The 14927-nt window shown below is 41.1% G+C and overlaps 1 protein-coding gene across 2 annotated transcripts in view; it reads left to right on the top strand.

Moving 5' to 3' along the window:
- The first annotated feature begins 2000 nt into the window (after positions 1 to 2000).
- The window catches only part of shq1 (SHQ1, H/ACA ribonucleoprotein assembly factor), a 41026-nt gene continuing 28099 nt past the window's right edge, over positions 2001 to 14927 (top strand). Inside the window, exons 1-9 of one of the 2 annotated variants that reach the window (XM_030421572.1) lie at positions 2001 to 2072; positions 3034 to 3184; positions 3978 to 4042; positions 7368 to 7496; positions 7632 to 7792; positions 7948 to 8060; positions 8147 to 8244; positions 13814 to 13971; positions 14513 to 14566. In XM_030421572.1, the coding sequence (XP_030277432.1) occupies positions 3042 to 3184; positions 3978 to 4042; positions 7368 to 7496; positions 7632 to 7792; positions 7948 to 8060; positions 8147 to 8244; positions 13814 to 13971; positions 14513 to 14566 (921 nt within the window). In that variant the 5' untranslated portion in view covers positions 2001 to 2072; positions 3034 to 3041. Of the gene's footprint in view, positions 2073 to 3017; positions 3185 to 3977; positions 4043 to 7367; positions 7497 to 7631; positions 7793 to 7947; positions 8061 to 8146; positions 8245 to 13813; positions 13972 to 14512; positions 14567 to 14927 lie in introns of both variants that reach the window. The other variant, XM_030421573.1, reaches the window with a different exon arrangement.

Raw genomic sequence — 14927 nt, 5'->3', positions numbered from 1 at the left:
GCGTGGCTTCTCGCGCATTACCGTAATGATGACAGTATTAACGCGCCATTACATTGTAATAACCCTGTAAGGGTGGCCGTGGTAACGGTGGTATAAATGTGCACTATGAATTATTTATTTATGCTTTAATGGAACACTTTTAGGAGTGTTGTTAAAAGTACCCGTAAGACATACTAGCACAAGTAAAAGTGAGGAAACTGTGCTAAAATAATATTTTGATAAAAGTGAGTCATTATGAAGGGAGTCTGTGTACAAAAGTACAAAAGATGAAGTATTTTGAAGTTAATTGAATCACCCATGTGAGTAGCTACTTGAATAAAAGTCTTAAAGTATCTAGAAGTAAATTTTTAAGTATAAAGAGTTATTATAATTATTTTTTTAATGGATTTACATATACAAGTATACTTACATTTACCGTTGGCATATACTGAGGGTTGACCAATAACAGGCCCTGCCGATAATCAGATATTCAGCATTAATCATCACATTGAAAGTAATTTACCTAAAGAATAAATTGATTTATTCAAACGTGTGCTTTTTTGGCTTTGATGCAGCATGTAATCTGCAAAGTAACGCGTAACTAAAATGATCAAATGAATGTAGTAGATAAAAAAATACGATATTTGCCTCCAAAATGTAGTGGAAGTATAAAGAAGCAAAAAAACGCAAAATTGTACTTAAGTACTCACTGGACTGGAAAATCAGTTTTCATTCATAAAGAAATCATTATAATCTTATTAATCTTTGTAACTGACTGTAATCTAACAGTTGTTCATCCTAATTCTCACCGCACAATATGGATTCACACATCATATAATGTCTGCAGAAGAAGATGTCTTTATAGACTAACTTAGGTATGCCATAAACTGACACTCTTGCCTCTTGGATAAATCCATTGCATAATCAGTAGTGAAAGAATATTCAAATCTTTTACTTGAAGAAGGAGTAGCAATAAAACAGTGTGTGGACGGATTATGATCTGGGCTGGAAATGATGGCCCCCTGGTCATATACGCCTTAATGACCCTTCCCATCATCTGTGCAGTATAGTTTTTGTATGCGCCTACATTAAACTTGAGGTGATAAAAGCTTGCCTGAAAGTTTTGTTCTTGTTTTACCAATTAGGAATCCTAACAATAACTTCACATGGATGCTTTGATTTAGGGACTTCTGAGGAATGAGAGGCCTGTTCCATGTATATAAGGCAGTAAAATTCAGGGTCCTGCATTCAAACTCTTACTAATTAAATTAAAGTAGCCCGCTTATCATGTGGCAGAGTGGACTATGGCGGTATTATCAGAAATATTACAGTGGTGTTACTGGTTAAGCAACATTTCAAAAGCTTGAGGTTAATTTTAAGTACTTGTAAGCATATTGTTAGGTTGTTTAAGCTACAATATTGCTTCATATTTTAAAAACTCATATTAGGTTTTGTTTGTAAATGATTAATCAATCGATCAAATTTTAGTGACCCACAACTACAACTTTCAGCAGAGTGAAACTACAATGCTGTTTGTCTGTTATGTGTGCTGTAATTGAATAAATATGCAGTGACATTCCAACCACAGCTGGTATGGCTCTCCTTAATTGTCATTGTTTTATTTTTCAGTCATTTAAACCGTTTATCAATGCATTAACTCCTTTAACTTAACTGAAGAGGCTTGTCCACCTGACAGCTCCTCGAGAACCTCACTTTGGAAACAAATGCGTGCCACTTCAGCTCTGCCAAACTACACAAAAACATATATATATATATATATATATAGTCAATGCACATACATCAAGATTTGTCAATAAAGCAATACGATTATATATATATATATATATATATATATATATATATATATATATATATAATCGTATTGCTTTATTGACAAATCTTGATGTATGTGCATTGACTGTAAAACATTTTCTTTTATAATGTCCACAAAGTCATCTTTCTTGTGAGAAATAAAGTGTGAACTTTCAAAGAACATTTGTACTGCGTGTTTACATCTGGTATTACGGTAAAACATGGACGCTACATCCAGGAGCTGCCAGTGAAGCTTGTTGGGATAACTCCTTGCTCCTCTGGTGAGTGTGTGTGCTCTAACTGTTTGTTGAATGAGCTGTGTTTTAGCGACTGTCACTGAAGTAACTGAAACGGTCCATTTCCACGGGTATAAAAGTACTGTTAAGTACCGGTAGCGTTATCTGTCTGCTAGCAGTGCTGTGCTATTAGCCGAAACACGAGGAGACCAATCATGTGTTAGCTTAGTTTACAAGCTAGTAGCGAGCTAACCATGAGACGAAACTCCCTATGAAAACCTGTCAAATCAGTGTGACATACAGCTCACCGACAATTACAGACTCCTCATACATCACAACTTCATTTATTTTGGTGTTTAGAGTCTCTGGTGGAATTCGGAATACATGTAGGTTAATGAAAAACTGAAATTTAAACTGAATCACACCTGCAACATCTGAATGTGTGTTAACTCCCCAACTTGCTTGGCTCATACAGACGGTTATTATTACAAGTGAACGTTACCAAATAACTTTAAAAAAAGATTTTTGGCAGACGAGGGTTATGCCGAACATAATTGGACACTTGTTTAACGGGTGCGAAATGTCTCAGAACATACGCACGTCAGTCAAAAAGCAAGACCTTCTTAAATATCCAGATTTTCAGATGCCGATTGGTTTGAAGATCGTTAGAAACAAGCGAGAACAGAGGGAACGGGTTACAAGCTAATATTCAGTCAAATTGAATACACAATTGGTAATTTGCCTCAGTAGGAAACAAGCCGCTGTGTTGTTCACAGCCTTGTTGACAGTTCTCACCAGCAGTGAGAAACACGTGGGCTGCTGCTCGTGGTGATGTGAGCCACTAACAACATTTAATTGAGTCAACCACAAGGTGGCATGCTGTAGTCAGCAGGGCCGTCATTCATTCCTCCAGCCTGGCAGACTGCTGTGAAGTGCAGTCCTATACATTGTAACGGGAGCTAGAGATCCTTCCTGTCACTGATGCTACAGGTCTGTGTTACAACAGTATTCACGATGATCACTCCTGCGTTTGACCTGAGCCAAGATCCTGAGTACCTGATCCTCAACATCCGCGTGCCCTACACCAGGACATCGGAGTTTGACCTTTACATTGATGGCACAGATTTCAAGTTCTACGCCAAGCCCTATTTTCTCAGGTGAGTTGACCAACACGCACAAACTGATGCGACCTCTGAGGTAGCTCGGATGCAAGAGGGGGCGAAGAAAGCAGTTAATTTATGGGTTTATCAACTGGGTTGGGAGGGCATACTTTAATAATAGTTACCAATTACCTGTCCAGTCAGTAACCTAATCTGAGTATAACATTATGAAAGTGTAATGTAATTGATTACTTTCCCTTGTTTTTGGATGACTTCACCTAAATATACCAAATATTCAAATAAAGACAAGAGGATATACATTATTTGCACTGTATTGTGATGTTTTTTGCTTTAAAGACAAAGTAGAGCCAAAATTCAGATGTGATAGCGTTGTGGTGCAGAGGAGTGGGAGAGAAGCTGCTGCCACAGCAGCTGCTCACTCTCGACTATCTGTGCATTGTCTGCATCATGTTTTTGTGCTGTTATCGGTTATAAAATGAACCTGTGGCATGGGATTGAGGGATTAAGTCCCCATGGTCAACGCGTAAGAGTTGGCGGCCTTGTTGAAAATTGGAATCCTGTAATAATCCCCATTTTTACGAAATGTATTGGTAATCTGATTATACGTTTTTTTTTTTTTTTCTGTAACTGTAACAGATTACAGTTACGTAAATACGCAACACCAACCCATGTAATCCATAACTCCCAAAGCCTGCTTTTCAAGTGGCACCATCTGTTTTAGGCTTGAATTTTTGACAGTTTATTTTATCATGGCATATGTCTCTGATATCAATAGAAAAGCTGTGGTGTTTGTGTCTGCTTTTAGTCACTGTAACCATCTTGATTTCAGATTGTCTCTTCCTGGAAGAATAGTGGAGGATGGGAGAGAAAAGGCCAAATTTGACATTGATAAAGGTAGGTCATATCACAGTGTTTATGACTAAATACTGCATCATCAATATAAATACTCATCTGTATTGTCAATATGATCTCTAAGTGGGTAAAGGTAAGTAGTAGAAGAAAAATTACATCATTTCACTGTAACGCATCCTTTAAAATTAGGGAGGAGCAACAGTTATGCCATATCAGGACATAAAGATATTCAAGATCTAAAACAAAGTACAGTATGGTCTCATGTCATGATAACTATGATATGGATATATTACCCAGCTCCCTGTCAGTTGTGTGATGACAATAAAAGTTCAGACAGCTGTTGCATTAAACTGAGGCCAGTTTATGTAGCATTGAGGTTTATAGGTAGCAATATAAATCATGGCATCCACACCGACTGGAGGGGCAAGCAGCTCTCCATACACCTTTTCTAAACTCAGCCTATTTTTATTAATGTGAAAAAACGACACAGTTAAGTTCTCGGGTCAATATAAAGTTTCTGCTGTTGTCCAAAACTATGTTCTGACTGGATCTCTGTCACCCTCTGCGATATAAAATATCACTGAGAGGCAAGAGGAAAAAACAACTAGTGGTTCCTTTAGGGGATCAGAAGTCTCCCATTAGTTTGATTTCTGTTGTGTTTTTGTTGACACCATGACTTGAAAACAAGTGGAAGCGTTTTTCTCCACAATCTGTTTTTAACTTCTTACAACTGTTGTTTTTGCAGCGGTGTTTTTTCAGAATGTGCTGACCTTTCTTTCAGCAGGGGAAAAGCTGTTTTCCAGCATCCTGCTGTAGTCGTGCAAAATCTATCTCAACCTATTGAGCTATATTTCTTTCACACAAACACTCAACCATGGACTCACACCAGACCTCCCAGTCATCTGTATGCTGAACCAGGGCTGTAAAAAGCAGTGTAACTTTATTGGCATTTTTACAGTGATGATAAAGACAGGAAGTAAAAGGAGAGAAAGAGAAGCGTATGACACAACAGTCCTTGGCTGAAATTGAACTGGGGACGTCATATGGCATATTTCTAATCTACTAAACAGTCGGCGGCGATAAAGCGATAACCCGTTTTGAATGTGATCCTTATTAAAAAAAACTTGCACGATCTTGCACTGCATGATATTGGTGAGCAGTCTCGCTCTTACAAGGCACTGAGTGACATGGCTCTAGCTGCAGTCAGTGATTGATCCCCAGGGCGTCTTTAATTTGTTCTTCAGTCAATCAGCCAAGGTAAACGATCCTCCTGATTTCATCCCATTTAAAGGGCCACTGGAACCATCTGTAATGTCATAATGATTACAGCCTGCAGGCTGCCTGTGATATCTCTTCCACAGTGACAGTGACAGTGACAGGGAGGAGCTCGTATAAGATGTTCTTTAAATATAACAAGCAGATGAAACATTTAATGACTATGTTGGTGCCGTCGACTCGTGTCTATACACTACTCCGTGTCGATGTGATCTGTCTTTGACTTTCTGTTGCACATAATCAGTTTTAATGAAGTTGTCTTTATGGAGGCGTCTGCCTTATGGACTCTGACACCTCGTTGCCCGTCTGTCAGCGTGGCACCAGTTAACACGCTGTGTCCAAATAAGCCTGAAACATCTGCTAATAAAGCTCCACTAATGAGTGTCCTTGTTTAGACTTATAATGAGCAATCATTAAGATCCCTCTTCCAGGCTCTCCATTCCGCAGCTCGAGCAATTAGTCAGCTTCCCTCGTAAAGCACATCTAAGCTCGAACACTTGGGTCCATTGAAATTTTATGAGGTCTTTGGGCAGCCATTAGATTATGTCTGTTGTGTGGCCAAATCAGGCTCATTCATCAGTTATGTATTGCCTGTTGACTTTTTATAGCATATGCAAAAAAAGTACATGTTCTAAAGAGATTTTCCTTTCACATTAAAGCCTAGATAAAAAAGCAATCAATCGAAACTTTTATTTATTTCTTTAGCAGTCTATGATTAGTTGCTGACTTCAGTAAAATATCACATGCCAGTTTCTAAGCATCTATTCAGTCTCTCTTTGATTGAAAAAACTCTTCCCTCATGTACCAGCTTACATATGATTCAATTTCCTCTTTTCATGATGTCATTTCAAAGTGTATCATTTATAACGCGTGTTCGATGGACTCATATGTCATTAAAACTTTAGTGTTGGGTTGGAGACATAATTTACCTGAAATGACATCTTGAGTTTGTCAAAAACCAGCCGTTACTCAGAGCGTTGTAATGATATTAAAGATGCTAACAAAGCAGCACAGCACATGAAATAACCACAGCAGAAACGTCAGACAGGTGGGACCACCGTGTGTGAAGATCGATCTTTTAACATCACAGGTATGGCTGAAAATGCGGAAAGAATAAACAGTTTTGCCAGATTCGCATATCTCCACATGTAAGTTAATTGCCAGTTGTCTGCCTAGAATTTAATGAATAGCCTTGTATAAGATCTCAAAACTAACTTAATTCCTCCCTTCAAGTGTTTCCCTGTGGTACTAGTGATGGCGCCGCCATCGCAAAGACACCGTTAGCATAGTGGCTACTGTCCAAAGCAAAACCAAACCTTGGAAACCCTGATATCAGTGTGATGAAAAGACAGAGTAAAACACTTAGATGTATAGAAAAGAAAGCAGGTTTTGCTTCTCACTGATCTAGTGGAAAGGTTTTGAACAGTCTCAAGTCTCAGTGGTAAGAAGAAACATATCAGCTAGGGAACAGACTTTTACACAACACCAGAGTGCTCTCCATCGGGGGAATGCCTCTCCGTTCACTCTTGTTTTACCTCATTATCACTTTTCCTCTTCACCTTCTGTGCTTCCTCAGTCAACAGGGTACTGTCTTTTGCTGTTATTCCAGTTGTTTCATCATTACCCGGGGACTGGAACCGAGGAGAGCAATGCCTCATCCTGCTTTTGTTGAGCAATGTCAGGCGCGCTTCCTTATTGGCGTAATTCGTCTTTTTTCCTTTTTCTTTTTTCGGGAACAGTCAAGCCCGGTGGCGGACGGATTAGCATAATGAAAAGGAGGTTTAAAGAGAACTTATGTGGGTGGTGCCTTTCTTTTTCAGCCATTAGTAACAAGTTGTCCATTGGCAGTTTAAATTAATAAAACTTAAAGTGAAAAAAAAATCCTCTCATGAGAGTCCCTGGAATCACCAAATCATTTGTGCTGTAACATGACAGTTGATGAATGAAGCATTCGTCTGTCATTAACATTAATGTGGTCGCGTTTGTGTCGCTCACTCAAGTAGATAATTGTTTCATGCAGTAGAAACACACAGCGTATTAGGTAACTGATGACATAATAACATCCCTTCCTTCGTGTCCTGTCTTGCTGTAGGTCTCTTCACTATCCGGGTCCCTAAGGAAACAACCGGAGAGCACTTTGAGGGACTTCAGATGCTGACAAGTCTCCTCGCCCCAAAAGGCTCCCGCTCAGCAAAACCACTGGTAGAGGACCTGAGCACAGGTAAGTCAAATATATACAGCAGCTGAACTTGTTCTTCTACTGAAAATCAGTCATTTAGAGTATGCAGATGGGGAAAATATGACAAAGTGGTGCAGTGTTAATGCAGCTAACCATAACTTGTTAATGTTTCAACAGGATGCAGTGAAAGCATGGGAGATGATGAAGAGGAGGACGAGGAGGAATTTGACTGGCAGGTTGAGCAGGAGGTGTACAAGGAGTGCTCCGAGGAGGAACTGAGAGCGCTGCAGACGTACGGCTTCGGCAATCAGAGGTCTGGAGTGTTTGCAAGATTACAGGTGAGATTACAGATACTGATTACTTCCTCATCTGTGAAAGCCTCTCATCTTTTATTAATGGAATCAGATAGAGTTGCTGAGTGGAACTTTTTGAATGAAACAAGTAAAGTTAAGATGACAGGGAGAGATCTGATATGTTGGGACTGCACTGACAGGAGGAACTGAGCGATGTGACTGATGTCAAGAACCCAGAGGGAACGACGGCAGCAGAGAGGAGGAAGGCACGGCTGGACGCAGAGGCGTCTGCTTTTTCTCCTGACCATTACCTGTGAGTTTATCAAAGTTGAAACCCTCAGACTCCCACAAATGTTTCTTTGCCGTCTGCTTTCTGCTAACATTAATATGTCTCTGCAGGGCAGATTTCTTCGAGGACGATGAGATAATGGGGCTGCTGAAGTTTAAGCCATGGTGGTCGAAGCTGAGTCCTTCTACAGAGCAAGAGGGAGAGGCTGGTGAGTTCAAGTCATTCTGCCATGAAGTTAAACTGAGTTTTGTTGCTGGGATCCATCTATTATTTAGCTGCCTTTTTTAAAAACAGTTACATGAATTTACACTTGTTCTTTTCTTATCTAACTCTCCAGCGAACAGATAAATTATTTACAAAAACATCAAAAACAAAAGTCAAGTCAATTATTGAATAAGTGTGATTTGCAATTTGAATAGCCCAAAATTGCAAACCACGCATTGCCTCAGAGGGCTTTATAATCTGTACAGTGTACGATGCCCTTTGTCATTACACCCTCGATTTGATTGAGGGAAAACCAAAAAACCCTTTTACCCTTTTGCTCATCCCCTAAATGTCTTACAATGTCTTGAATTACATTTTACAAATATCATGCTTTAAAAGTGATTGAATAGTCTTGAATTTGTGAGCTCTTAATTGCCCAAAACTTTTTTTATTTCTTTCTATCTAAATGAGTCAGACTCTTCTGCAGTAAAGTCCACATTCATGATGTTCCAAGACTGTGAGCCAATATTCTCTTTTTCCTTTTTACGTGCACTTACCTGTCGGCGAAATGTAGATGAACTCACTCTAATAACCATATTCCCACATAAAACCTACATCTGCATTATACTTACCCGCAGTGCTTGAATGAGAATGAGATTTGTCCGAATAATCCGCCAAGTTTGGTTAAGAAAAGGTTTTAAAAAGCATTAAATTAAAGTGTCTGATACCTGTAGACACCCTGCTCTGTTATGCTTATCATTAACAAAGACAGCCATTTTAATAAAAAGTTTTCCCCCTTGTAGTTGGATATATATATTACATTTCTCACGTTTAGAAATGGGAATTATTTAAATTGTTCAAGCAATTAATTAACCATCAAAGTAGTGACTGAAGGCTACCAGAAGGTGGCATGAAGTTGCAAAAGTTGAGAGGCCGATCATGCATTGTTAGTTAATATTATTCGCCCAAAGTAAATACTCTTGTTGACCTTTTCTACTGGCCACACTAGTGCTATTCCAAAACTTGCTCTAATAGTAATGGGACTTTAAACATAGTTTCAGATTGGACTCTGTTGGCCGGGACTTGTGCCTGCAAGGCGCTGACATTGTTCTCCGACAACAATATATTAATCCCCTGAGGACACACGAGTCTTTTCACTGCCCCCTTCTAGTGAAAGGTCAGCCAGAGAGCTACAGAGCTGCACTCCCTGCCAGACAGCCTCGGGGCTCTTCAACAGGAAAGACACTTGCCATTATGGGAGATTGAACTTGGACCTTCCCTAATCACTACATCTCTGTGCTGCCTGTTGACCAGTTTAAACAAGAACATCTGCAAAGTTTGTGTGACAGCTCAAAGCTCAGAATATATACCTTCTTGTTTTTTCCAATATCTTTTTTTTTTTTTTTTTTTTTTTTTAAATTCGGGTTTTCTTTTTGCAATCAGTTCGCATCTATTTCAAATCAATGGCTCATTTACTCAGATTGAGACGTGCTGCTCGCTGGCTGGAGCCTCCCAGCTTCATTTCTCCGCTCAGGCTCAGTGATAGCTTGTGAAGCCTCGGCTCTGCGAGAGACTATTTAATTGTGCCATCCGGCTCCTCTAACAGCCTGCTAATTCCAGCACTTCCACTGTTTAAGCAGGCGCGTGGCTCACAGCCACAGCTTACGTGTAGTGTATGGGTGTTGTACTCTTGAGAGAGGATTTAGATTAAACTGATAGCATTATCACAGGAGGGGAGCGCTGCCGGTCGCGTCTCCGCCAGCGCGAGGGCCGGATCGCTGACGAGCAGCCATCAGTCAACATTGCAGAAGGCCATTAGTCTAGCCTCTGAAGAACATTACGGTCCCGTGTAGCCCCGCGGGCTCTCTCGCCTCATTCTGCATGCTAAGGCAGAGTGCCTCAGTCGGGAGCCCAGGCGTGGATAAATGGGCCAAATTAAACTTAATGGCTTGATTGACAGGTCGAATAGCATTAGCCTCAGCTGAGTGTGAAGAATGGCGGTCGGTCTGGAGATTTAAGCAGCTTGCCGTCAAATCTTGAAAGCATGCTCGTGATTTTAACTGTTTCTCGTATATTTAAAATGGCGACTACAACTCCTCCATGTGGCTTTCTTGGACTTCTTCCCCCCTGTACTGCTGCTAAGTCTGATATATATGTCACCTGACAGATGGATGTGGACACAAGTGCTAATGAAGTAGAAACTGGACCCTCTGTGTTCTCCGGTGTCAGGGCCAGCCCTCTGACAGGCCACAGCTGTCCGCTGGATGCCTGCATTCACACACTGGTCCAGCTAAGTGTTGCTGACAGCTCAGCCTCTGTCTACCTGCTGCACTTTGTTATGGCTGGGTTTTGAAATCTGACCTTTGACCACGTTAGATAGCACCACTACTCTACCCACGTTTGCAGTATCTGTGTCTTTCAGTGTCCCCTTTTGATTTTCCCTTGACACGATCACAGTGTTTGTGTGCACAACATTAACCGTATCTGCCATCCAAGGTCGCACGTCCACGTCTTACATTTGTGCAAGCGTTTTCCAAGCCTCAGCAGTATTTCAACAAAAGCATATTTACTCCATGCCATCAGGCCATCTGGACCTGTAGAGAGCAGTGGAGAGCCAGGCTGCCGTTCCAACTGGAGGAATTAGGTCAGAAATTAATTTGCAATCAGCAGAAGCCCTCACGCACTGTGTCCTAATGCCCATTAGAAGTGATTGGCTCCGTAGCAGAGATGAATGAATGTGGTTGTTGGGGAAAATCAATCAGGTCTGCTCACCTCGCCCCACCGCTTTTGGCTGCAGCGCTAATAGAAAATATATCAGCATCGAGAGTTCAACTTGCGAGAGAGTCGGTGCACTGTTAGATTTAGATTGAGCATTTAGTTGTTGTGAATGTCAGGTTTTAATTGCAGAACCTGAGCGTGTTCAGCAACAGATGGTGTTTGTATCCTCGTGTGAATGATGATTTACAAGAGTTCTGTCAACATTTGTGCACTAAATATATTTTTGCTCGTGTATTTTTATTCCCCATGTGCTCACGCGTCCTGGCATTTGTCTGATGTGTGCGTGCATGTGTGTTTAAAAGACACTTGTATATCTGTTGCTGCAAGTCAGGCTTTTAAATCTGTGTGTTTTTTTGTTGAATATTTTCATCGCCTTCTGTCGATGTGTGTGTCCTTCTTTGAAGAAGAGTGTGTGCAGATGTGGGTGCGCATGCACATCGGCCTTTGTGTCCGTCTGTGTGTGTTCTGCTCGGCTGTGCTCCGCAGCTGCACTGACGTGGGACTCAGGTAGCCTCTGCAGGGAGCAGAAGGCTGACGTAATGCAGCAGGAATCTCCTTCCCAGCAGAGCCAAGTTCCCACTGCAGCCAGAGAGATTATTTTAAAGCGCTGCATGTGTGTGCGCGTGTGTATGCGTGTGTGTATGCATGTATATCGAGTGAGTGTGAGCGCAAATGTGTGCGTGCCTTTTGTGTACATGCTCCAGCCAATACACACCGAGTGCTTCTTCCACATCGGGGGCTCGGTGCAGGGACTCTCCCCTTCTCATGCAGAGAGAGGAATTGCTTTCAGCTGTTTCATAAGCTGCTGGGAGAAAGGAAAAACTGTTGAGTTACAGCGTGTTCCTGCAGAAATTCAGCGTGGCTTTCAATACTGAACGATGCAGATAGCTTAAATGGGATTGAAGTCTGTTTGTGCCGCCCCATTAGGCCTGCCACAGATCCCCATTAAGCAGATGCCTCTTTCAAAAGGCAACAGTTAGTGAATTTGCAGAGAGCAGGGACGAAGCGGTTTTGTTATATTTTCATATGATGGAGCTTTATGATATGTTAATGGGGAACTGTTCAGCTGTCAGACACATCTAAATTGGATTGGCTTTACTAATTTACTAATTGAATGTAGGTCTATTTAGATTATTTGCCCAATTTGTTCACACTTATTCTAGACTTCTAAACCACACACTGGGACTCGTACTGCGATTTTGGTAGGGTTGTTCCAGTACCGATAACGTTATCAGATATGCCTCTGATACAGCCTGAAATGCTGGATCGGGTCTATGCACCAATTAGGCATTTGACATTATGAAAATTTCCTGTCGCAATTATCCTCACCAGAATAATTGCGATTCAAGATATTATCATGATAATGACTGAAACATGCCTGAAACTCTGTAAGTGTAAGTGTTTGCGTGCATGGGAGTGCAAATTGGTGACAGGCTTAGGATTTTGGAATGATTTTAAACATGCCCCCCCCCCCCATGTGGCAATTCATAATAAATCAGGAAATTAAAGGACTAGATCATTTTTTCAGTCACATGTGAGGATATTCATGATCATCCCGATAATGGAAATATACCATGACAAACAAAGCCTGAGTCTTTTTTCTCCTGATCTTTTCTCCCCATTTCTTGCATCTATGCCGTAACATGTAATTCATGGTCCTCCAAACAGAATCCTGCTACTTCTCAGTAGTGACTGAATGCAACAAAAAGAGTTTTTTGTATGAAACTGAAGACATTTTTATTTTCGGGGGGCGCATCGGATCAGAACTTGGTATTGGCCGATACTCAGTTTCAGGCATCTGTATCAGGAAAGAAAAATTCTATTGGAACGTTTTTCATTTCATGGAATGAAAACAGCTTGACAGTTAATCCAGTTAAACAACAGTAATAATGGCATTTCAACATCTGACTATGACACTTGCACTGTTCCGTCTGCTTTATGGTAGGGCTCGCAACACTTTTTAAGTGCGTCTTTACAGAAATTGCATAATCTCACCAGAAAAATCCATCCGTTAGTTTGAGATTTCTGTCATGAGCACTGTCGTATTTTGTCACTTATGTGATCGGGTAACAAACAAGCAGTCGGAAAGATAAATATACACCGATTGGGATGTTATAATGGAGCCAAACGATCCGGCTGGAGCATAAATCAATAACTTTGTGCAGCACTTTAATTTCTGTCATAATATACTCATCATAGTGTCTCGTTTTCTACCATAAATCAGACTTCAGCATACATTAGATTTGAGGAAGGCTTCTGGTTTTTTTCGTATGGTTTAATCTTCAGTTTGTGAACACACAGGCACCGCCAGACAGACAGGATCACATGTGCTAAATGCAGATTTTTAGTGAGAATTCATAGGGAGTACCATAATCTCAGTCTAGAGCATTCTGTCCTCCACCAAACACCGTTGTTTTTCAAAGACTATGTTTGAGGTGGGTGTTTTCAGTTTGATCCCGTCTCAAGACTTTTTTTACCTTTATGTTTTGGGTGTGAAATCTGCCTGGTATGAACAGAAGGCCGAAGCTGAAAGAAAAATGATGGATTTTCAGATTTAGTAGGCTTAGTGTACACTAAGCCTACTTTATACACCCCCTCCCTCTTTACATTAAAAGCTTATATGTGCAATCTGAAATGTATGTATGCCTCTCCTCTTCCACCCAACCACCACAGGTTCTCATAACCTGACTGGATACTGTGTAGGGCACAGGGCAGCTCAATGTCCTACTCCAATATAAATATTGAATATATACCAAAGACTTGTGGTAACACTTCTTATCCATGTTCTTGTGCAGCTGTGGCCTTTACTGACGTGGAGAAGGAGCAGCTGAGGAAATTCACCAACCGCTCCTACCTGCTTGACAAGACGTCTCGTCACCAAGCGTGGCTCAGCCTCGCGGACATCCTGCTGGCTTATTCCTATGAAGTGCGCTCCACGGAGGGAGAGCACAATGTGAGTGAGTGTGTATGTGTGAAGAGGCAACTCCTCTGAGCAGCACTTAGCCTTGGATGACAAAGCCCTCTATCCTCAAATCCTTTAGACCCCCTTCCATTTCATTCAGAGCCTTAAGAGATTACCAGCAGATCCAGGAGCTCAGGCCAGGCCTCTTTGTGTCACTCCTGTAAGGTAGCTGCAGAGAGGCAAGGTGAGCGCGACTGATTTCATTGTTAAAGACACTTCGCAGAACGTGTGAATGAAACACCGCAGACATTTGATCCAGGGGAATGTTGAATTAACGCCCAGCTATGAAAACAAAGTCTATCATTTGTGAGTATTTCCATTTCCATACGGGATATTATAATACGCAGCGAGACTAGAACAAGTCCCCCCTAGAGAATCTCACTTTGTTTGAAGCCTGCTCTTTACTGTGAGCAGAAATCTAAGCAGCCGAGCTACGTTTGTCTAAGCAGAATAAATTGCTCTGTACTGTATGTTCTTGTACTTCCCTGCAGCTTATTGTTGTGGTGATAAGTGGTCCCCTTCTACCCTGCAGGTAGAGTCATCGTGGACAATCAGAAAACTCAGCGGGACTCTCTGCTGGCTGGAGGTGAGTCATTTCTTACATAAGAAAACAAGATGAACCGCAGTTAATTATTTACTCCCACATGCTTATTTGTTTATTGAAAAGGAAAGAATTCACGTAATCATACATTACTGTGAAAGTGCTCGTCAAAGACTAGTCAGTCTGCAGTCCCTGCTCAGATGTCCACTGATAGGAACACGTTTTAAATCAAAGTATGTTTAAAGGTCTTTCATCAAAATGTCCTCAAACACTGAGGTCACTTGAGTCAACATCAGTTGGGGCTGAAGTCTACAAGTCTGAGAGTGAAATAGATCTGTTGGTGTGGAGGAAGAAAGAACTGAGCTTAATACGGATCCCATTACTGTTCTTGGTAACACCTGCCTGT

The sequence above is a fragment of the Sparus aurata genome, chromosome 6 (assembly GCF_900880675.1).
Source record: "Sparus aurata chromosome 6, fSpaAur1.1, whole genome shotgun sequence".
NCBI lineage: Eukaryota > Metazoa > Chordata > Actinopteri > Spariformes > Sparidae > Sparus > Sparus aurata.
Note: the sequence above shows the minus strand (reverse complement) of the source record. Positions and strands in the feature narration are given on the sequence as shown.